At 44.5% G+C, this 24618-nt stretch overlaps 1 protein-coding gene across 3 annotated transcripts in view; it reads left to right on the top strand.

The window, feature by feature from the left end:
- Window positions 1–5130: 5130 nt before the first annotated feature.
- NONO (non-POU domain containing octamer binding) overlaps window positions 5131–24618 on the top strand; it is a 46603-nt gene continuing 27115 nt past the window's right edge. For 2 of the 3 annotated variants that reach the window (XM_054040088.1, XM_054040086.1), the window contains exons 1-9: window positions 5131–5237; window positions 11245–11371; window positions 13814–14034; window positions 15568–15869; window positions 17779–17874; window positions 18446–18642; window positions 20247–20331; window positions 21129–21231; window positions 23799–23841. In XM_054040088.1, coding sequence (XP_053896063.1) covers window positions 11254–11371; window positions 13814–14034; window positions 15568–15869; window positions 17779–17874; window positions 18446–18642; window positions 20247–20331; window positions 21129–21231; window positions 23799–23841 — 1165 coding nt within the window. In that variant the 5' untranslated portion in view covers window positions 5131–5237; window positions 11245–11253. The remainder of the gene's footprint in view (window positions 5238–11244; window positions 11372–13813; window positions 14035–15567; window positions 15870–17778; window positions 17875–18445; window positions 18643–20246; window positions 20332–21128; window positions 21232–23798; window positions 23842–24618) is intronic. The other variant, XM_054040087.1, reaches the window with a different exon arrangement.

The following is a 24618-nucleotide window of genomic DNA, read 5'->3' as shown; positions in this document are numbered from 1 at the left end:
CTAGCTTCTTCCTTTGATGCTAGCTGCTGCTGCTGCTTATATTGTAGCAGGTGCATCTGCACACATGGGGCTTCTGTAAGACTAGCAATGACTGCTGATCTCCTGAGAACTCTGGTGAAGCTAATTTCCCACACACACACACCAAAAAAAATCAAGGAAATTAAATGCAAAAAGACTCCATTAATGCAACATTAAGGCTGTGAACATAACTGCACAAGAATTAGGTAAGGGAAATGTTTCCTTTTTTATTACAGTTAAGTCTTACTAATAGAGTATAAAATGTAGTGCTCTTACCAGGCCTAATGTGCATTGTAAACTACGAGGTGTTCACATAGTTATGTGATGCCACATGCCAGTTAGATATCAGACAGGAGGTGTGTGAATCACTTTTTCTCTTGAGGCAGCTCTGACCAAAATTACTTGTGTCAGGCTTGGTCTACACTATATACTTACTTCTGTATAACTATGTCGCTCAGGGTGTGAAAAATCCACATACCTGAGTGACGTAGTTATATTGATCTTACACATACACACACACACACACACTGTATAACTATGTCGCTCGGGGTGTGAAAAATCCACACACCTGAGTGACGTAGTTATACTGATCTTACACACACACACACACACACACACACACACGTGTAGACAGTGCTATTTCGGCGGGAGAGCTCCCGCCAACATAACTACCGCCTTTCGCAGAGGTGGATTATTAAGCCAACGGGAAAGCTTTCTTCTGTTGGCTTGGAGCATCTTCACCTGACACGCTGCATTGGTGCAGCTGCCCCAGTGCAAATTTGTAGTGTAGACCTGCCCTCAGTTTAGCTCTCTGTTTGAAATATGTGAGTTGGAGTTTTCTACCAGGCAGGAATGTTAACAGTTAGCCAGTATCCTGCCTCCCAGATGAGCCATCATTCCTGGCCAGGAGGTAGAGTTCTGGGAAAGCAGGGGTTCGTTCTCTTGTAGTGCTGGGGAGTGGAGCAAAGATGGATTTTCATCCTCCCTAACTCCTCATCCTGAAACTACCAGGCCAGGGTGAGCAGTAGCCCTCTCAGCATGCAAAATAGGGACTGATGACAAAACATGGGAAGTGTCTCCAACATGGGGCACTGCTTACCCAAAGTATATATTAAATGGCACATCATTTGGGGGGTTCTGTTAATTATTTTCAATAATACCTTTGTTAAACTACTGGTTGTCCTGTGTTACATTCCTTCCCTTTCTCTGGGTATACATTTTCCTAGGAGTCTGTTTCCCACAGAGGGACACTGTCAACTTTGGGCATAAAAAATAAATAAATAAAAAACAAAATTTGCACCACATTAACTATAACTGTATGATTAAAGCAGTACCATCTCCCTAGGGTGGATGCAGTTATATTAGTGTAGAGGTGCTTTTATTCCTGTACACAAAGGGGAATAACTACTTGTTTAAGTCACCTTTATAGTGGTTTAACTGAATATACAGTAGGCTTTTACTTGTTAGCAAAATAATTATACAAGTCACATCCATAACCAAAATAGTTACATCAATAGAAATTTCAGCTGTTGACCAGGTCTTAAAAATTTTTTGGTTGAAAACACACACATTTCCTTACCTGTGTTTTCCAGTTGCTTCTCCTCCACCCATCTCCTATCCTGCTGCTGCAGGCCCTAGGAGGGTTTCCCTGAGCTGAACTGTATTCCCACTACTGTCACCTTTGCTCCCCTCCACACTAACTGTACAACCTCTGTCCCCAGCCAGATTGTGTAACCTCATCACCTTCCCTGTGGAACACTCTACCGCACGCCCCCCCTTCCCCCCCCCCAAAAAAAACCCCCACCTGTGCCTGCAGCCAGGCAAGATTACAAGTCTGGTTAATAAAGGTAATAGTACTGATAGCACTTTTGTAAAGCAGCTAAGTACTGCACAACATTCTGATTAAAAACAAGCACTAAACAAAATCAACATGGGTCATATTAAATATATTCAGAGCTAACAGATAAATATGAAAACATACCTGTTCATTAACTATTATCAACTGGGGGTTGCTCAGGCCTTGGTTCTTGGCCCAATGCTATTTAATATTTGTAATCAATGATCTACAGTATAAAATAATTGATAAAGTTTACAGATGAGACTAAGGTTGGTGGATTAGTAAATGAGGGTGACAGACCACTGTTTCAGAACAATCTGGATCATTGTAAACTGGATGCAATCAAACTACATGTGTTTCTGACTGAGCTTGTGAAGTTCTCACTCAGCATTTCTCTGTCTGTAACACAATCAATTCCAAAATTTCAGGGAATGCTCTAGGCATCAATGGCCAGAACTGTATTGATTTGGGGGGGGGGATATCAGAAAAATGGGGGAGACACAAAGCTCCTGTCAGCTTTTTAGCACAGCCAACCAATGCAAGCACCTCTGCAATGGACTACAGATCAAACAACTTGTTGATGGCACCCGTTAATGCCTTCTAGCATAACAATACTCCTATTTCATTGCTGTGTATCTTCCCAACAGAGTTAAATCATTCAGGATGTCAAAATGTTAGTCTCCCAGACAGAAAGAACAACTGTGAGGGAATGAAGGTGGTGGTGGGGGAGGCTAGGATGTGAACGCAGCCCCTGGCATGAGGGAGGAGAGAATGAGGATCCTGGTATGGGGGAATGGGAAAATGGAGCACAAAAAGCCACTCATGGGGAGACTGGGGGAACTTGGTTTGGGGAAGGGGCTCACACAGAGCCCATGGCATGTGGGAAAGACAAAAACCCTATCATGCAGGAAGAGGGGAGATGGGGGAAGAGGCTAATGAGATTTCACACAGTCTCTCTGACGCGGGGGAAGAATGGGGGACTCTCGAATGGGAAAAGGGGGCCACACAGAGCCCTGGCAGGGTGGAGGAAAAGGGAATGAGGGCACATAGCATCCCTGGCTGGAGAAGATTGAAAGACCCTGGAATAGGAGAAATGGGGGGCATAGGGGAACGAGAGTAATGGAGCACACAGAGACACTTCCGTGAGGAGGAGAATGGAAGGCCCTGGAATGCACACAGAACGCCTAGTTGGAGGGAGATTGTGGGAAGTTGCAACAAGTTCCTGAAATAGAGGGGGATGGGAGGGTGACACCCACCCACAGATCTTGGGGACAGGGAGAATGAAGGAGCTCCTGCTGTGTGTAATGTACTTGGCCTACAGTAACTAGAAAGCATGCAATCCTCTACCAATACTTCCAAATACAAGGTCTTACATCTAGAACACAGAATTCAGGTCATCCAGGGTCAGGGACTGTACCCTGGAACACAGTGACATCAAAAATAATGTAAAAAGAACAGGAGTACTTGTGGCACCTTAGAGACTAACAAATTTATTAGAGCATAAGCTTTCGTGGGCAGTAGCCTGTTCTTTTTGCGGATACAGACTAACACGGCTGCTACTCTGAAAAATAATGTAGGGGCCCATTGTAGGTAACCAGCTGATTATGAACTCCCAGAGCAAAGCTGTAGCAAAAAGGACTTAACACAGTCCTTAAACTGGGGCATATACTTCGGGAGTAGGGAGGTTACAGTACCCCTGCATACCACATTGGGGAGATTGTTACTGGATTACTGTGTCAACTACTGATGGATGCATCCTTTAGAAAGAATGCTGAAAAACTGGAGAGGGTTCAGAGAAGAGCCACAAGAGCAAATTGAGGAGTGGAATGAGTGGGAGACTTAAGATCAATCTATTTAGTTTATCAAAGAAGCTACTTGGTTGTGATCTATAATTACCAACACAGGAGAAAATACTGGATAATAGAGGGAATCTAGCAGACAGAGACAGAATAATATATAATAACTGGAACTTGAACTCAGTAAAGTTCAAATTGGAAATAAGATGCAAATTTAATTACCTATTAGAATAATTTTGCCAAGGGATGCAGTAAAATCTCCATCACATGGAGTCTTTAAATCAAGACTGGGTATTTTTCCAAAAAGATCTGCTCTAGTGGGAAATATGGAGTGACATTGAATGGCCTCTGTTACTCGGGTTAGGCTAGATGAACACAAGGCTCCTCTGTCTCTCACACCCCTGCTGCCTACCACTCAACTACGAGCTCTCTGAGGCCGGCTGATATTTAATCCCTGGCTGCTGGGCTGTGGGGTAAATGGGAGCTAGATCCACAAACAGGCCTTAGGATCTACATTGCAAACCCTAACTTTACAGACCCTGTTAGTCTGTATCCGCAAAGGTGCCACACGTACTCCTGTTCTTTTTACAGACCCGGCCACCGAGCGGAGTCAGAGACCCGCTGGGTGCCCGGGCTCCCAGACACTGCAGTAGCCGAGCGAGATGCGGAAGGCCCCAGCAGCACGCTGGGCAGGAGTCCCCGCAGCGAGCCAGCAGGAGATGCCCAGGAGAGGGACGGGGCCTAACCCGGGGCCTGAGGCTGAAGCTACTCCACGCTGCAGGAGAGGGAGCGGCCGGGAGCGAGCGGGGCCGCGCAGACCGGGCCGGCCGGGCGCGCTCCCCGGGGACCATGGCGCTGTGGGACAGAAGCGGCCCTGGGCGCCCCCCCGCCCGACCCTCCAGCCCAGCGGTCAGGGCGCCCCACGCGGCTTCCCGCCCCAGCCCACAGGGGCCGGCGGGCGAGGCTGGCAGCGGGCGGGGCGGGGCGCTGCCCTGTGGGCTCGGGGACAGGGAGGCCCCAGCCACCCCCCTCTGCTCGGGCGGGCTCGCGCCGGGAGCAAGGGTCATAGCTCAACCGCCGCTCGGGGCGGGCGGGGCCGCGGCGCCGGCCCCCGCATTCGCTGCAGTGGACTGACAGCACGCGGGGCAATGCTTGCAGCACTGTCTCTTTAAGCATCCCCACGCTCGACGCTTGCGCATATGCCGATCCCAATGCGCCTGCGCACGCGCAGGGATTGGCTGGTTCGTTCCTTTGTCCCTACCTCGCCTCTCACCTAAGCTTGGTGCCTGAGGGGATGAGTGGCAGCTAGTTTCGCGGGCTGCGAAGGCTGCTCAGCCAATAAACTCCGAATAGAGGTGCGATCTCGTCTTTGGTCCCGCCGTGCTCCGTTCCTTCTGTGATTGGCACGGGTACGAGCCACTGAACGGAAGGTATGAAGAGAAGGTTGGCCAATGGGGCAGCAACATGGGCGGGCCTTGGGTAGCTGGTTAGGCTGTCCGATTTCCGGCCGCACGCGCTCTTTTTTTCTAGGCTACTAGAGGGCGAGAAGGCCGCAATCCGTGGTGGGAGCGAGGGCCCAGGAACAGGTGAGGCTGGCGGCGGGGGCGGCCCGTGAGCGGTACCCCGGGCTCCGGACGGCCCCACCCCACGGCGCGGGAGGCAGAGGCTCCGGGCGGAGCCGGTCCGGGGGCGCAGCGGGCTCCCGTGGGTTCGGCTGCCGGTAGCCTTCCGCCCTGCTGGGCCCGCGCGGCGAGGCCGTGGTGTCCGGCTGACGCGCCTCCAGCAGCGGCTCGTAGCGGGGCCGCGCCGGCGGGAGGCCTTGGCTGCACGCGAAGCGCAACCGGTTCAACTTCATTTTAAAGTCCCACTTCAGGATAAACTGGTGCCACTTCCTCGTGTGCCCCCCTCCGCTCCCAGTTAACTGCCGCCCGGCCCGTCACCCCCGCCCGCTCTTCACTCTTCTCCTCCAGCCTCGCTAGCTTTCACACACACACACTTGCCCTTTCCTCCCCACTCGGGGCCTCGCAAACCTTCCTTAATCCCGCCTGTGTGTCTGCTCCTTGTCTCCCACGCAACCTCCCCGGGTGCTTTTGCGCGGCTCCTCAGTTAACTGTAAGTAAACGACTTATTTGTGCCAGTGGTTCTTGGTAGCTTCACAAATTATATGTTTTTTTTACTACCTCTCCTTATGTTTCTTGTAGGCACAGTACCCCGCTTGTCATTCTTTCTGTAGGTGATTGGAGATAAATTTATCGCTTTGCATAGCCCTCTACCTCTCATGTTCCTGCCTCAATTGACCCCGCCAAACACACACACTTGCCGTAAATGCACCAACTTGGGAGAATTATCCAAGTTGCAATTCATTCTGTCTTATGCATTCTAAAAGCTGCTAACCAGGTTGTAGTTGCAGGTTTTTTTCTTTGTTTTGTTTTTTTGGTATATATTTGAACTGTCTGCAGCTCCTAGGTACAGTGTGTATGGTGCTTCATGAGTAAAATAACTTCTTTTGACTGAGTGCATAGTTTGAGCATGCTGTGTAATGATTGCAAATATCTTGTCTGGTTACCTTACAACCACTTTGACCAACTTGGAACCTGTCACAGATTGAAGTGTCACTAGAGGGGTTTTTGGAATTAATTGATAAACTTAAGAGTAACAAAAAGAACAGGAGTACTTATGGCACCTTAGAGACTAACAAATTTATTTGAGCATCCGATGAAGTGGGCTTTTTGCGGATACAGACTAACACGGCTGCTACTGTGAAACTTAGCAGTAACAAGTCACCAAGTCCAGATGGCATTCACCCAAGAGTTCTGAAATAACTCGAATGTGAAATTACGGAACTATTAATTATGGTTTGTAACCTGTCCTTTAAATCAGCTTCTGTACCCAGTGACTGGAAGATAGCTAATGTAATGCCAATATTTAAAAAGGGCTCTAGAGGTGATCTCGACAATTACAGACCGGTAAGTCTAATGTCCGTACTGGGCAAATTACTTGAAACAATAGTAAAGAATAAAAATGTCAGACACATAGAAGAACCTAAATTGTTGGGCAAAAGTCAACATGGTTTCTGTAAAGGGAAATCATGTCTTACTAATCTATTAGAGTTCTTTGAAGGGGTCAACAAACATGTGGACAAGGGGGATCCAGTGGACATAGTGTACTTAGATTTCCAGAAAGCCTTTGACAAGGTCCCTCACCAAAGGCTTTTACATAAATTAAGTTGTCATGGTATAAGCAGGAAGATCCTTTCATGGATTGAGAACTGGTTAAAAGACAGGGAACAAAGGGTAGGAATAAATGGTAAATTTTCAGACTGGAGAGGGGTAACTAGTGGTGTTCTCCAAGGGTCAGTCCTAGGACTAATTCTAGTCAACTTATTCATAAATGATCTGGAGAAAGGGGTACACAGTAAGGTGGCAAAGTTTGCAGATGATACTAAACTGCTCAAGATAGTTAAGACCAAAGCAGATTGAAGAACTTCAAAAAGACCTAACAAAACTAAGTGATTGGGCAACAAAATGGCAAATGAAATGTCATGTGGATAAATGTAAAGTAATGCACATTGGAAAAAATAACCTCGACTATACATATAATATGATGGGGGCTAATTTAGCTACAACTAATCAGGAAAGATCTTGGAGTCATCATGGATAGTTCTCTGAAGATGTCCACGCAGTGTGCAGCGGCAGTCAAAAAAGAAAACAGGATGTTAGGAATCATTTAAAAAAGGGATAGAGAATAAGACGGAGAATATCTTATTGCCCTTATATAAATCCATGGTACGCCCACATCTTGAATACTGCATACAGATGTGGTCTCCTCATCTCAAAAAAGATATACTGGCATTAGAAAAGTTTCAGAGAAGGGCATCTAAAATAATTAGGGATTTGGAACGGGTCCCATATGAGGAGAGATTAAAGAGGCTAGGACTTTTCATCTTGGAAAAGAGGAGACTAAGCGGGGTTATGATAGAGGTATATAAAATCATGAGTGGTGTAGAGAAAGTGAATAAGGAAAAGTTATTTACTTGTTCCCATAATATAAGAACTAGGGGGCACCAAATGAAATTAATGGGCAGCAGGTTTAAAACAAATAAAAGGAAATTCTTCACACAGTGCACAGTCAACCTGTGGAACTCCTTGCCTGAGGAGGTTGTGAAGGCTAGTACTATAACAGGGTTTAAGAGAACCTCCATGAATTTATCTAGTTAAGTCCATTCATCTAGTTAAAAGCAACAGAGGGTCCTGTGGCACCTTTAAGACTAACAGAAGTATTGGGAGCATAAGCTTTTGTGGGTAAGAACCTCACTTCTTCAGATGTCTTGCATCTGAAGAAGTGAGGTTCTTACCCACGAAAGCTTATGCTCCCAATACTTCTGTTAGTCTTAAAGGTGCCACAGGACCCTCTGTTGCTTTTTACAGATTCAGACTAACACGGCTACCCCTCTGATACTTAATCTAGTTAAGTCCATTAGCCAGGATGGGTAAGGAATGGTGTCCCTAGCCTCTGTTTGTCAGAGGGTGGAGATGGATGGCAGGAGAGAGATCAGGTTAGGTTCACTCCCTCTGGGGCACCTGGTATTGGTCACTGTCGGTAGACAGGATCCTGGGCTGGATGGACCTTTGGTCTGACCCCGTCTGGCCGTTCTTATGTTAGGCCTCTCCACCACTTCTAAACGGAGCAACTTAGTATGGAAGTAATTAGTGGCAAATGAACGTGGATGCCCAAGGTAACTTTTTAGTTAAACAAGTACTATGGTGCAGCTTTCTAAGCATTAAAACACCAGTACTGATTGCACAGATGCTTATAGTAAACAGTGTCATTGGGGGAAATATTTGTGGGGTTTTTTTTTTGTTTTTTTGAAGTCTGATTATCTTATATAAGTTCTATTAACCATCAAAATAACAGCCACTAAACATAATATATATAAAATAAGAATGGCCATACTCAGTCAGACCAAAGGTCCATCTAGCCCAGTATCCTGTCTTCTGACAAGTGGCCAATGCCAGGTGCTTCAGAGGCAGTAATCAGAACAGGTAATCATCAAGTGATCCCTCATCTGTGGCTCATTCCCAGCTTCTGACAAACAGACTAGGGACACCATACCTGCCCATCTTGGTTAATAACCATTGATGGACCTATCCTCCATGAATTCATCTAGTTCTTTTTTGAACCCTGTTATAGTCTTGGCCCTCACAGTATCCTCTGGCAAAGAGTTCCACAGGTTGACTCTACATTGTGTGAAAGAATACTTCCTTTTGTTTTGCCTAATTAACCTAATTTTATTTGATCACCCCTAGTTTGTGTGTTATGAGGAGGAGTAAATAACACTTCCTTACTTACTTTCTTCACACCCATCATTTATAGACCTCTATCATATCCTCCCTTAGTTGTCTCTTTTCCAAGCTGAAAAGTCCCACACATATTAATCTCTCCTCATATGGAAGTTGTTCCATACCCCTAATCATTTTTGTTGCCCTTTTTCAAATCTTTCCAATTCCAATGCATCTTTTTTGAGATGGCCTGACCGCACCTTCATGCAACATTCAAGATGTGGGCATACCATGGATTTATATAGAGGCAATATGATATTTTGTCTTATTATCTATCCCTTTTTAATGATTCTCAACATTTTGTTAGCTTTTTTGACTGCCGATGCACATTGAGTGGATGTTTTCAGAGACCTATCCACAATGACTCCCAAGATCTCTTTCTTGAGTGGTAATAGCTAATTTAGACCTCGTCATTTTATGTGTATGGTTGGGGTTATGTTTTCAAATGTGCATTACTTTGTATTTATCAACATTTAATTTCATCTGCCATTTTGTTTCCCAGTCACTCGGTTTTGTGAGGTCCCTTTGTAACTCTTCGCAGTCTGCTTTGGACTTAACTAATTTTGTTTCATCTGCATATATTGCCACCTCACTGTTTGCCACTTTTTCTAGATAATTTATGAATATATTAAATAGGATTGATCCCAGTACAGAACCCTAGGGGACACTATTATTTACTTCCCTCCATTCTGAAAACTGTTTATTCCTACCCTTTGTTTCCTATCTTTTAACCAGTTACTGATCCATGAAAGGACCTTCCCTCTTATCCCATGACAGCTTACTTTGCTTAAGAGCCTTTGGTGAGGGACCTTGTCAAAGTCTTTCTGAAAATCTAAGTACACTCTATCCACTGGATCTCCCTTGTGCACGTGCTTGTTGACCCCGCTCAAAGAATTGTAGTGGATTGGTGAGACATGACTTCCTTTTTCAAAAACCATGTTGACTCTTCCCCAACAAATGATATTCATCTACGTGTCTGACAATCCTGTTCTTTACTATAGTTTCAACCAGTTTGCCCAGTACTGAAGTAATTGCCAGGATCGCTTCTGGAGCCCTTTTTAAAAATTGGTGTCATGTTCTCTATCCTCCAGTCATGTGGTACAGAAGCTGATTAAAATGATAGGTTACATACCACAATTAGCAGTTCTGCAATTTCACATTTGAGTACATTGAGAACTCTTGGATGAATAGCATCTGATCATGGTGACTTATTACAGTTACTTTATCAATTTATTCCAAAACCACCTCTAATGACACCTCAATCTGGGACAGTTCCTCAGATTTGTCACCTAAAAAGAATGGCTCAGGTTTAGGAATCTCCCTCACATCCTCAGCCGTGAAGACTGATGCAAAGAATTCATTTAGGGTTTGTCTACACTGGCACTTTACAGCGCTGCAACGTTCTCGCTCAGGGGTGTGAAAAAACCGCAAGTTGCAGCGCTGTAAAGTGCCAGTGTAGACCGTGCACCAGTGCTGGGAGCTATTCCCTTCATGAAGGTGGGTTTTTTAGAGTGCTCTCTGCCGTGACCACACAAGCCACATTAAAGTGCTGCCAGCGAAGATGTGCCCTTAGTTTCTCCACAATGGCCTTATCATACTTGAGTATTCCTTTAGCATCTCTATTGTCCAGTGGCCCCACTGGTGGTTTAGCATGCTTCCTGCTTCTGATGTACTTTAAAAAGGGACATGGTTAACATAAAATCATCCTGGCCTGAATTTTTACTTGCTACTGTTACAAGGAATACATCTTATTAGAATTGAATGCTTAGAGGGTTTTTTCAGTTTTCTTTTTGCATTTGAGTGCTTCACATGTATTTCACTTTCCCCTGGGTATGTGGTTCTTTCACATAGCAACATGAGAGAAATTATCTTAAAAAATAGGAAAATATAACTGCAGAGGTTGGCATTAGGACTTTGAATCAGGACTGAAAACTGACTAGATTTTAAGTTAAACTTTTCCCTTAAAGGCGGATCTCTTCTTGGTTTTGCAGTATTTATGTGGCTAATAGGTCAGAAAGAGTACTTTAGTTGGAAATATCATTGGCTACACAGGTTAATTTAAATCAGATGTACTATGTTCAAATTGTATTTCCTTCGTATTGTCTGTTTTCCCCCCAGGTGTCTGGGGTTGCAGAGACTGGAAATACTTCTGTTCTGATAATTATATCTGTGGTTGTGCTCAGGAAAGTAGCTGTAGTGTTGTGTGCTGGTTTGTACTTTGAGGATATATAACCGATGATATATTTGCTCTCAGGTTGGAAAGATGCAAGGAAATAAAGGCTTTAACATGGAGAAGCAAAACCATGCTCCAAGAAAACAGCATCAGCAACAACATCAACAACCACCTATTCCTGCTAATGGACAGCAGGCCAACAGCCAGAGTGAGTAGATTACACAAGTCAGTCCTGGTTGTAGCCCTCTGGGCTGCTGAAGTGCCATCAGCATAGGCCCTGACTTAAGTTTCACTTTAAACTGTTACAGGTTCTTTTCCCTATTTGAGATAGGATTAGTTTGGATCCTCTTCTGCTGTCAAGTTCCTCTGGACTTTTTATTGCCAATCCTTGCCCTGTGAATAAACCCAGAGCTTTTTACTAAATCTGTAAACAAAGGAGATTGCATTCAGGATTACGCGTTCAGTTCTGCTCTTATGGCAGCGGTGGCCAACCTGAGCCTGAGAAGGAGCCAGAATTTACCAATGTACATTGTCAAAGAGCCACAGTTATACATCAACAGCTCCCAGTGCCTCCCACCCGCCGGCAACGTCTCCGCCTGGTGCAATCAGCTGTTTCGTGTGTGCAGGAGGCTCTGTGGGGGAGAAGCGAGGGCATGGCAGGGGAAGGGGCAAGGGCCTTGAAGGAAAGGGATGGAGTGGGGGCAGGGCCTGGGGCAGAGCAGGGGGTTGAGCAGTGAGCACCTCCCCACCCCACCCCCGGCACATTGTAAAGTTAGCATCTGTAGCTCCAACACTGCAAGGAGCCGCATATTAACCTCTGAAGAGTTGCATGCAGCTCCGGAGCCACAGATTGGCCACCCCGTCTTATGGCCTGTTCAAATGTGTTGAATGCTGGCAGTTCCCAAGGGCTTCACTGAGATTTTTGGCACTTAGTGCTTCTGAATCAGGCCATTAATGTGCATGTTCAAAGATTCCTTCCTTGCTGCTTATAGGATCTTCCAGTAAATCTAACTACCTGGAGGACTGCAGATCTCTCCAATCCTTCAGTGTTATCACTATGGATTTTACAAGAAAGAAGTGGCTTGTCTGTGACTGGCACTCTTTCCTCCTTTTCTCTCGCCCTCACCCTTCTTCCCAACGTTGTACCAGAGGACCACCTAGCACAATCCTTCCTAGGTACTGGTGGGATAGAGTTGCTGTCAGCATAGATGCAGTTCTAATAGGAAGGTTGTTGTAGTGTTCCCCAATCACACGTCAAATCAAATCACAGATCGCATCAAAACTTCTGAGCGAGGTGGTCTCCTGACTTGGCTGCTTGAGACTCCAGCATCAGAGGGCCAATAGTACCAGTCAGGGTTGCTGTGCCAGTAACTCCAATCCACTGAAGTTTACTCTTGTTCAATATGGGCTGGAGCTCTATGGGATTGTTGGGTTTTGGTGATGGTGATCTTGAGCTGGAGAAGTGGGGTTTAATGACCTTTGGGGCCTTAACAGATCTAATTTAATGGTTCAGAAGCATGTAGTGGTGAGGGTCTGAAGCTGCCATTTATGGATGACTGGGAGGGTGTCTGGTTACAGTGATAACATAACTATCAAATCAACTGATTTATGTAGTAGATTCCACGTTCATAGCACAAGTGTTGTTAAAAAATAGACCTGCTTAAGTGGTGTGTGTGATAAAGTGGTTGGCCAGCCTTCTCCCTACTAGAGTGGGATAGTTTTACCCTTGCATTCTAATCTCACCCATTAAAAGCTGAATAGAGTGACAATGGGAGATCATGTCCCTATTCATGTGACTTACAGGTCATCTCAAAATACCGTTTTTGTGATTATTGCCTGAGACCATAAGCCAGAGCACTTCGCATATTTTTTTCCCACCATTGTAGTATCTGTGCACTTTCATACTCCCTGCCTCACTATATTTTATGATTTATCATTAATTTGCTGGCTTTTTGGTTCTGTTTTAGCCACTGAGTGTTACTTGAACATAGACTTTGACTAACTTTGCTGACTTTTCTGAGGTCCCATCCATATTGCTGCTTTTATAGCTTCCAGCTGCTTTCTCTCCAGCTTGGAGATAGGGTCTGGGTTCCAGACTCTTTCTAGTGCATTCCCAGGCTGTAGGTGGCTGAAATGTTATCTGTTTTTTCCCCCTTTTGCATCTGTTGTACTAGGCAAGACTTATTAATGTAAGTATCTTTTGAATGTTTGTTTTCCTGAATCACTGCTGCGTTCTGAATTCATTCCAGGATGATAATCTTCTAGCAGCCTATGACACTGCAGCTTTTCTGTAGATAGCTAAGCTGTGGTCTTGAAGTCCACGTGCCAAACATAGCTTCTCTTACTGTGGACTAAGCATCTTTTGATGCAGTAGTCAAGTTAGGAAGGCTGCTGCATTCTTCCAAGGTCCCTACTTCCCGCTTTGGGCTCTGCCTCACATAGTGGCCGATGCCTTGTTACGAAGCAGTGCTGTTCCTGCAAACTTCATCTTTCATCAGAATGTTGGCCCATGCTGAAATACTGTCTCCTTGTTGCTATGGAGTTGGTTGGAGATGTTTGAGACTTGGGTGAGTGGGTGGAGTTAGCTATTGTTGTATGTCTTTATGCTCGCTGTGATGTAACATAGTGGAATTTATCCCCCCAATTGTAGAGCGACTGTGTACCTTATTCCCCTCAGATGAAGGCCTCACTATTGACCTGAAGAATTTCCGGAAACCTGGTGAAAAGACATTCACCCAGAGGAGCCGCCTTTTTGTGGGGAACCTGCCCCCAGATATTACTGAGGAGGAGATGAGAAAGTTGTTTGAAAAGTATGGGAAGGCAGGTGAAGTCTTCATACACAAGGACAAAGGCTTTGGATTTATCAGGCTGGTGAGTCGTTATTGCTACCTTTCGGGTGTCCTGTGTTAGCGCTCTGACATTAGGAGAGTGGTGCTCGTTGGAAATAGTAACCATGTTCACATATTTTGCTAATCAAGCTGGTATCGTCACATAGATGTTTAAAATTAATTCTGGTGATCTGGAGTATGGGATACATTGGAACCAATCTAAGCAGCTAGTGTGGATGGGAGCCTGTTCGGAGGGAGAGTATGGGTGCCAATCAGCTTCACTGCAATTCCAGCCATTCATAATATGCAAGTGCCTTTAAGGTCTCATTATGGCTGGAGAGAAAGGAGATACAAGTTTGCTGTTACAGGTGAAACTGGCAAAAAGCAGGGTACCTTTAGGTGGAAGTCATTGACTTCATCATTTTTCTTGATGGATGTGAGGAAGCTGTTTGTATACAAAGACCAGCCTCTATAATTACTGCTAGTGATGGACAGTCTTGAGCCTGGTGGGTCTCTGGTTGATCAGATTGAGGGAAGTAGCTTAGAGCAAAATTGCTTGGTACTAACTGAAATAGCAGCTGAGGTTGCCTCTGTCCTGTCTCTTCTCCTCCGCCCCCCCTCCCGCCCCCCCATATTCACTTCTTAGTTGAAAATTGATCTCTGTTTTGTCTTGTGCCTGTCTCGTGGTTGGTTCTTAGATTTTTAATATTCTGAATTATACAGCAGGTTAGTTGCCGTACAGTTATATGAATTAAACAAGGATACTTCATTTATTTCAAGACAGCTACTCCAGACATGGGAATAAGGTCTTGCCCATCCTCCAAATTAGTGTCTTGGCATCCCATTTAGGAACGGAAGATGTAAAACTGGGGTAACAGCTGTGCTTGTGACAAAGCCTATATTTTGAGTCCCATACAAGTGTTTTGCTTATATTGAACATCAAGAAACAGGAAGGAACCATCTTGACACTTATTTGTCTTGAAACACAAAATGGGCAGCATGGTGAGAAGCTGGAAGCTTTTAAAAGTACTATGGAGATAATGAGTATATAATGCAAGTTTGCATATTTTCCAAGAAGTCATTAGTCAGGTAACGGATCTTAAGATTTTGAAAGACTCCTGCCTTTCTTGTACTTTCATATACTGAGCAGTTCCTGTGTCAGTCATCAGACTAGACTACTGGGAAGAATCAGGAAAGTAGCAGTTCTCGCTGTGATCCTAGTGCTATTCATAGATGTGTGCTTAATTAATATTAACTCCTAGCTACTGTCTGTAATCCTTGCAACATTCCTTTTAAGTTTTGTACCTGATGTTACCTGCTTTCTTTTTATTTTCTCTCCCCAAACTTCACACGTGCTCCCTGAACTAGTTTAACGGGCACCTTGGATAATGGTCAGAAGACTTCATTTTATTACAAACATTACTAAGGCATCCTTTGTGGTATAAAGAGTTCTTTGTTCTTCTCACTGTAGTGCTTGTCCAGGGAAAGACAGGCTAGTGACCCTGTCCTCTGCTTCTGTGGCAGGAAACATGTTTCCATACTGCACTGCAAATTTTAATAACTTTCTTGTCTTCAGGAAACTCGCACTCTAGCCGAGATTGCGAAGGTAGAACTAGACAACATGCCTCTCCGTGGGAAGCAGCTAAGAGTGCGCTTCGCATGCCACAGTGCATCACTGACTGTCAGAAACTTGCCTCAGTTTGTGTCAAATGAGCTCCTGGAGGAGGCCTTCTCTGTGTTCGGCCAGGTGGAAAGGGCTGTGGTTATTGTGGATGACCGAGGAAGATCGTCTGGGAAAGGCATTGTGGAGTTTTCAGGGAAACCTGCTGCTAGGAAAGCTCTGGACAGATGTAGTGAAGGGTCTTTCCTGCTAACCACGTAAGTGAGGCGGGTGAGAAGTGCTGTTCTGGAAAGTGCATAGCTTGGCCAGGGCGGGTGCTGGCTTGTGAAACACTGATGCATTAACACTAGAGTGGGGCTATGTGTGGTATGGGGCAGACAGAAGGCAGTATGTACTTAAACTTAAGTTCTATAGTGACAAACTTCCTGTCTCATATCTGGACCATGTTAGAATAAATCTGTGCACAGGCTTATGTTCAAAATTACCTTGCTTCCTGGAGGCTGCCCATGGGATTGAGTATGCTAATCTGGGAGCTGCTGCTGTTGAGGTTTCTCATAGACAAAGCCTTCTTTGGGCAGTTCAAGTAGTCCTGAAGAAGCAGAGGCTATTCCTCCCCTCTTAAAGTATGGCTGGCAAGTGAATAAAGCTTGTGTATGTTAACTGTGCAGTCTGGATCACCCCAGAATTGATTATGGAAATGGGCTTTTGTTTCGCAGTGGGTACTTCTGTGATAGAACCTTGCACCCAATCCTGTCAGCAGGCACAGATTCAGTTTCAGTTGTTTAAATGACTAAGTTGTGTGCGTGCGTGCATTTGTTCTGGCTGCAGCACACTAGCCTCCATGCTTGAGTGTTCCGGGACACCTAGCAGGTCTGCAGATTTCAATGGCCTTCTGGGAGTGGTGTTCCATTCTTGGGAGTGGAACTAAATCTGGAATGTGCTTTGCCCCATTGGTCCCAACAGCCAGTGAGTCGAACCTTTTATGTATGGTACAAGGCCCATCGCTCCAATGCTTTTGGTTAGGCTGGGTCGCTGTTTTGGGGAATGCTGAGCTGACTGTTTAATTTGTTTGTTTCCTTTTTGGGTTTAAAAAAAAAAAGTCAGTTAATTTGGTAACAGCAGTTATTAAAGCACAGGGTATATTGCGTTTGATTTATAATCCACTTACTCTAAGTAACATTTTATTGCTGTCCTTGTTCCCTCACTACCATCATCCTTGCATAACTTGCCTTGTTCCGGAAGGTTTGTAGATGGCACCTTTCATTCCCCTGCTAGGATACCCTGAGATCAGTACCCAAACACCTTCAACTTCAGAAAGCAGCTCAGTTCAGTTCAAACTTTTTTTTTTTTCCCCCTGTGCTAGTCTCTCCAGTATATGTCTGTGAGAAGCCAATGGTGGGCTACAATTGGAGGGTCTTTGGACTCTGCCCAGACTGTTTGGAAATCTTCACTCGTATCACATCTTTGTTTAGTAACTATCACTGGCTGATTAAGGACTCAGAAGTAGCTATCTTAAAGAAAGAATACAAGAACTAGTGGTCACCAAATGAAGTTAATAGGCAGCTGGTTTAAAACAAGAAGTAATTCTTCACACCATGCACAGTCAACCTGTGGAACTCCTTGCCAGAGGATGTTGTGAAGGCCAAGACTATAAGAGAGTTCTAAAAAGAACCAGATAAATTCATGCAGGATAGGTCCATCAATGGCTATTATCTAGGATAGGCAGGGATGGTGTCCCTAGCCTCTGTTTGCCAGAAGCTGGGAATGAGTGACAGGGGATGGATTACTTGTTCTGTTCATTCCCTCTTGGGCACCTGGCAGTGGTCACTGTCGGAAGACAGGATACTGGGCTACATGGGACTTTGGTGTGATCCGGTATGGCCATTCTTATGTTCTTAAGAGATTGTGGAAGCAATTTCAAACAAGTCACACTCAAAACCCAGACAGTACCAATGTATAACTTGGGTGTGAAGATGGCTTTCACTTGTATTCTGGCTGTCATTGTCTTAGATGGTTTTCTTAGGCCCTGTTATTCTGAAATTTCATTGGTAGAGAGAGAACAGTATTTTATAGCTCTAGCTAGGATTAAAAAACACACAGAAGCTGGCCTGCAGTGCAGCCATTGTCTAGGTAACACTGAAATCATGTGGTCTCTTTTCATTCCAGATTTCCTCGGCCTGTCACTGTAGAGCCAATGGACCAGTATGATGATGAGGAGGGACTGCCGGAGAAATTGGTCATAAAAAACCAGCAGTTTCACAAGTATGTGTCCATTAAGGAAGGAAGAGGGGTGTTAGTGGTGTCTAGAGATTGGTGTCTTAATCTTTGGGAGAGTGCATCCTCACAAGCTAGTAAAAAGCTCTTTTTATTGCCTTAGTATATTTCTCTCTTCTCCTAATCCTAAATATGTTTCTTTACTAACTTATGCATGCCTCTAGAAAGCACCATTTCTGTTCAGGCAGCTGAACTTTTCATGAGTAGTTGCCCCTACACTAGGGAGGTGGGTGAAGGGCAGAGAATAACTAGGACTACCTTTTAGTTTCTTTCTTCAATGTTGGGGAGAAGATATGCCAATGCTTCAGATAGGATCCTCTGCTGGAAAATAGCAAGATGCAGAAAGAGCAGCTTCCCGTTCGTTGCAGTTAGAATTCTATTTCTGTGTCAGGCTGACAAGATGGCAGCTCCTTGGATAAGATATTCTAAGTGTGTTACTGATCGCTCTCTTTTGTAGCTGTTAATTAGAATGTCTCGTATTTCATTTGTATTAATCTTTATTTTCCTCATTGGCTTTGCTCACGTTTCTTTATCTCCCCCTTCTCCTGTTCTCCTGCAGGGAGCGTGAACAGCCTCCTAGGTTTGCACAGCCTGGTTCTTTTGAGTACGAGTATGCCATGCGCTGGAAGGCTCTAATAGAAATGGAAAAGCAGCAGCAAGAACAGGTGGACCGCAACATCAAGGAAGCACGTGAGAAGCTGGAAATGGAGATGGAAGCAGCTCGCCATGAGCACCAAGTTATGCTCATGAGGCAAGGTGAGAGCCAAGATCATCAAAGACCAATAAAACATTGGCCCGAGACCACTCTTAGGATTTCTTCTTAAAGCCAGGAGTGTCTAGCACAGTAACCAGACCAGTGTTGGCTGAAGATGGGCCTGGGGATGGATGTCTGACTGATAGACAATGACTGTCTGGCAAGCTAAATGAATCTGCTGTACAGCATAACAGACTTCTGTTCTGCTATCTTCTGTAGGATGGCAGCTATAGAGTCCTAGTTGGTCACATTTGTGAGGCCATACACTTAACTCAGTGGTTCTCAAACTTTTGTATTGGTGCCCCCTTTCACACAGCAAGCTTCTGAGTACAACCCCCCTTATAAACTAAAAACACTTTTTTTTAATGTTTAACACTATTCTAAATGCTGGAGGTGAAGCAGGGTTTAGGGTGGAGGCTGACAGCTCATGACCCCCCACGTAATAATCTCGTGACCCCCTGAGTTCTCCCAGTTTGAGAACCCCTGACTTAACTTGATGGCATTTCTTTGTGTATGTCTGTAATGCAGTAACTTGTGAATGCTGTATCTTGATCAATTTCAAAATCCCAGGGAATGTCCTATATATCAGTGGTGAGAACCCTACTGATTTTGGGGGAAATTGGAAATCTGAAAAGTGAAATGAGGGACACCCAGAACCCCTACTGTCTGTTTAGCACAGCCACAGCTTCAAGCACTTCTGCAGTTGTTCATAGATTAGATTGATTGAATGGCACTCTTTCACACTTTCCAGTATAACCAAATATTTGTCTCTCATCTCTGTGTGCCCCCCTCCCCCCCAGTAGAGTTTAACATGTTGACAGGCTGAATTACTTATCTCCCAGACACATAATAAAGGCGCGGGGCGTGGGGGGGAGGGATAATTGGAGCATGCACACAGCCCATGGAATGGGGGGTGTACAGAACCCTGGCAGTGCAGGGAAAATTGTGGGATCCTGGTACGGGGCAGGTGGGAACACAGACCCAGCATGGGGAGAAAAGAATGAGGCAGACAGCCCCTGGCATAGGGAAACTAGGGGCACACAGGATCCCCACCATAGAGAGATTTCGGGACCATAATATGGGGGCACACAGAACCCCTGTCCTGTGGAAAACCGAGGACATGGAGGGAAGTGGAAATGGCTTGAACACACAGCTGCTTGCATAGGAGGAGAATGGGTGCCCCTGCTATGGAAGGAGAGGAAATGGGGACCATACAGAACTTCAGGCGTGTAGGGAGGGAATATGGGACCCTGGTATGGGGGGGGGCAGGGAGGAAGGAATAGTGGGGCCCCCACAGAACCCCAGTCAGGAAGGAAGGAGTGCAGGGAATTGCATGGAGTCACTAAAATAAAGGGGGATGTAAGGGTAGCACCCAGGGACCACTTGGGGGAGGGTGGAGGATTGCAAGGAGCCCGTGGTGTGCACAATGAGCTCAGGCTAGAAAAACTACTAATGTGCTACCCCTGGTATGGAAACGAACTGGTAAGTTAAGTTCAGGTAGAGATTCACGGAAGTTGGGGGAGGTAATGTTAGTCTGGTCACCTAGCAGCCTGCAGAGGGAATGACATTTGGCCCAATGATTGGCTTCTACTGTCACCTCTTCCAGACTTAATGAGACGCCAGGAAGAACTAAGGAGAATGGAGGAACTGCATAACCAAGAAGTGCAGAAACGTAAACAGCTGGAGCTCAGGTAAAGGGAGGTGCTGGCCATTCATATTGCTGTGAATTAAATGCATCCCCTTAGACCGGGGCTAGAGCATTATCCAGAGCAGTTGGACACACAATTTAACAATATCATTTCCAAACATTGTTGAGTCATCTTCATCCATAAGCAAAGTTTACAGTAGGTTTAGGGTGCAGGATTGTTTAGGGGGTATACCAGTGACCTTGAAGGACACTGACTAGTACTTGTTTTTTCACTGATAGACTCAGGTTTGGATTCTTACTGCTTGGCTTTCAGAAGTATATACAAAAGCCAGGTGTCTTTGCAGCAACTCTGATTGCTCTAGCACTGTAGGTAGGGAAACTCTTGCCCTAGCCTCAACTTTTTAATTCTTCCTGTCACCTAAGGATATATGAGAGACTCTCTCCTCTCTCAACTCCTTTATGGTCTTACTGCTTGGTTCTCAAGGTAAATCTGTAGGCCACCAGGAAGATCTTCAGACCAGTTCTTTGTGGAACACAGCTTGAGAACCACTTGGCTAATGTTTCCTGATTACGTATGGATAGTGTTTGTTTAGAAGCCTAACGTATTCTCTGACTGAGATTTTTTTTCTAATAAGCTCACTAGAATTGAAAGGGATGAGAAATAATTGTAGTTTTCATGAGTTGTAGAAATTTATCATATTGAAGGGCTTAATGCTGCACTTGTCTGGAAGAACAGTGTCATCTTTACTGCTGACAAATGCCTACCGTGTAGCACTTTGCCCCTGTGATACAGAATCTGCTTATGTTGTGCTGAGTGACTCTAGAATCCTTTCCTTGCAGGCAGGAGGAAGAACGCAGGCGCCGTGAGGAGGAGATGAGGCGGCAGCAGGAGGAGATGATGAGACGCCAGCAAGAGGGCTTTAAAGGGAATTTTGCTGATGCGGTATGAGTTCTCCTACCTTTTGATTCACACATGGCTTCTGTCAGAAGGATAGTTGTCCAGACACAGGGCAGGATTTCTGTTGATAAGAATATAACTGGGCATATATTTTCTATAGAAGAGTACCTTTGTATGGAGGTACAAGTAACACAATAAGATGGGGATGGGATTGTCTTTTTACAAATCAGTTTGATCTTATTGAGGATCACAAACACTAAAAATAACCATACTCATGGTTATTACATGGTCTCACTACAGGCAGAATTAAGATTGTTTGAGTGCCTTAACTGTGTTTCCCTTTTTTTTTGTTCAGTCTTTAATTTCAGGGGGGCTTGGGGGTGTGTTTAATGATTGGCTTTGGGATAATTACATCATCTCTAATGTAATTTACCCTACATTACTGGTATGTACTCTGTCTTAACTTCACCTGAATGCAGTTTTGTCTGGGACGGGGGTAGGCAACCTATGGCATGCATGCCGAAGGCGGCACACGAGCTGATTTTCAGTGGCACTCACACTGCCCGGGTCCTGGCCACCTGTCTGGGAGGCTCTGCATTTTAATTTAATTTTAAGTGAAGCTTCTTAAACATTTTAAAAACCTTATTTACTTTACATACAATAATAGCCTAGTTATATATTATAGACTTATAGAAAGAGACCTTCTAAAAACATTAAAATGTATTACTGGCATGCAAAACCTTAAACTAGAGTGAATAAATGAAGACTCGGCACACCACTTCTGAAAGATTGCCGTCCCCTGGTCTGGGACTATACGGATGGATATCCAACTGTTCATGGGAACTCACTTCCCTGCTGCTGTCCATGTAGGACCCAGAGTGTGTCAGTCTTGCTTTGCAGCAGAGCACATGCTAACAGGTCCTATTCTTGGAGCAGTGATTAAAAATTTCTTTCATGAAGATCTCTGCAGAGCCCCACAAGGAGTCACTTGCCTGGCCACAATAACATTGGTCTGAAGACTGCTGCATCCCTTCTTGGCAGTTTGTCTAAACATTGCTGAGTTTAGGGACCACTGTTGGCATACAGTGTGGTTGCCATTAAAAATCAGTACTTGTCAAGTTACCTCACAATGATATTGGGTACTGCAGTTCCCCAAGCGTTAGAATGGCAAACGTCTCTAACTGATTCCTTGATACCAGTAGCACTAGTTCTAAGGCCACGTGTTTCACAGATCAGTAGGGCTAAAAACAACACTATTGGGAATTCACTCATTTCTAGCTCTGGCAGTTTGCAAGATCGGCTCTTAAAATCTCATTTCAGAAACCACCTTGCTTTCAATCTATTTTATTTCTGATGCTGTAATAGCTGCCACCTCGAACCATGGGAGCTAGAAATTGTAAACAGTGCCTTATACTAATAGCTTGGAATGTGCTTTCACAGGGTGGAAAGCAGTGGTGTCATATATGTCAAGTGGACTGTGTGCATGCAGGTTGAACTATTTATGTGGCCTACATGACATCCAGGGTTTTTTTTGATGTTTCTTTTCTTCATGGTTGTGAAGAAAACTTTCCACGTGTAAACAGCATGGCTGATGCAGTACTGTCTTCCTGAGGCTGCAAACAGTTTGAAACAGTGACTGTGAATTTCCTTGGTCCACATTGATCTCGTTAATATTGACTCCGAAGCCCATGATTACACTCCTATATTCTCCCACATTTATCTCCCCCTGATGTTTTGTTGTATCATTAGATGTAAGCTCCTTGGAGTAGAGATGGACTCTGTGGGATGATCTGCTCCGTTTTTGAGCTGCTTTTACTCTTTTTTAGAAACCGATGCAGCCCTCTAATATGGATTAACTTATACTGGTATAAAGGTGGCATAACTGTATCCACACTAGAGGGTATCCTGGTTTATCTGTACAAAATCATCACCTAACTGAAATAGTTAAATCCTGTACACAGTTTCTGTACAGGATTTATCAGGCCTAAACTATGTGCCTAGTACCCAGTACAACCGAGCCCTGATCGGGGCCTGTAAGTGCTACTGCAATTCAAATAATAAATAGTAGTCCTGGGCATACAAATGAAGGAAAATGAAACTGGCTCTGCTTCTTCTTGTGAACTGCTCTTGGGGTAAGGGGACACTGTTTGCTTTGAAGCAAAATAGCCCCTTTTTGGGCTCACTAGCCTATGCCAATAGTAAAAGCATCTGCATTCCTTTTAAAAAGTATGCTGTTTCCTGACCTTGGTGAGGTAGTAGAGTGAATTTCACCTAGTGTTAGCAATAGTCTGAGCAGCCAACAATGTCAGATCTCTTTACCTAGGCATCAGACATCTCTGTATACCAACACTTGTGCTTTAAAATTGCACAGTGCTTTGCTTCTGTTAGATGTTTCACAGTGCAGGTGGCTAACTATCCTGCAGAATTATACCTTTAAATTGAGATCTTATTTGTTCAGCAGTGAATAGTGGGGTGGATGGTTCATTTTCCTTTGCAACTTTTCCTAGAGAGTGACTTTTCTATCCAGTCTTCAATGATAGTCTATTGAAACTCTCTGGGTTGTATTAGACAATGTCTTAAAGGATGTGGTGTGAAATAAGTCTCTCTTTCAGAGGGAGCCACCGGATATGCGCATGGGACAGATGGGCATGGGAGGTAAGAGCTGCCTGTGGTTATCTGTCTGCTCTGTTTCTATGCATGTTCAGTTCCCCTGTCTGCAGACACTTGACCCGCTCTTGGACTGTTTCATTTTGCTAATTCCATATTTAGTACACTTAAAACTTGCTGTAAATAACTTACCAATGATGTCTGTTCTCTTAAGTTTATATAAAGTAGTCTTTAAAGCATGTGACAGTTCACAGCAATCAAAGTGAGAAGTATTTGGTGGATACAGTAATGAAATTACTTTAGGTGGAAAGGTATGTCTGCAGAGGGCTTAGCTCAGTAAGCAGAAATTTCAGGTGAAATTGTAGGTAGAGTCCAAGTGGAATTAAGATTTCCCAAGGAGACTTGTGTCTACTTTAGGAATAGGTAAAACATGCAGAGAGATGCAGAGCTCAGCAAACAAAAAGGTCAGATGGGTAATAAGTATAACTCATTGATTGTATTTCCCTATTTCTAGTTCACAATCTTCAGTTTTAGGCTACTTGGGCAGAAATCAGTGAAAAAAGGTGTATTGGATGATTAATAGATGTTGAAATGTGATCTTTATGGCCGTCAGCTATCTGTGCTTTTTGGGTTGATTTGAGTTTTGACTGCAAGGGTAGTTAGGCTTGGTTCACCATTATCTGATAACCAGTCAGGCTGCCATGCATTTAGGACTCCCTCTCTGGGATAGAACAAAGCAGGAAGCTTGCGTAGGTCTTGTCTCACTACTATGAGACGTGTCCCCCAATTCCCTTATGTCTCTGCCAGGAATATTCTTCAGATCTC

The sequence above is a fragment of the Malaclemys terrapin genome, chromosome 9 (genome assembly GCF_027887155.1).
Source record: "Malaclemys terrapin pileata isolate rMalTer1 chromosome 9, rMalTer1.hap1, whole genome shotgun sequence".
NCBI classification, from domain to species: domain Eukaryota; kingdom Metazoa; phylum Chordata; order Testudines; family Emydidae; genus Malaclemys; species Malaclemys terrapin.
Note: the sequence above shows the minus strand (reverse complement) of the source record. Positions and strands in the feature narration are given on the sequence as shown.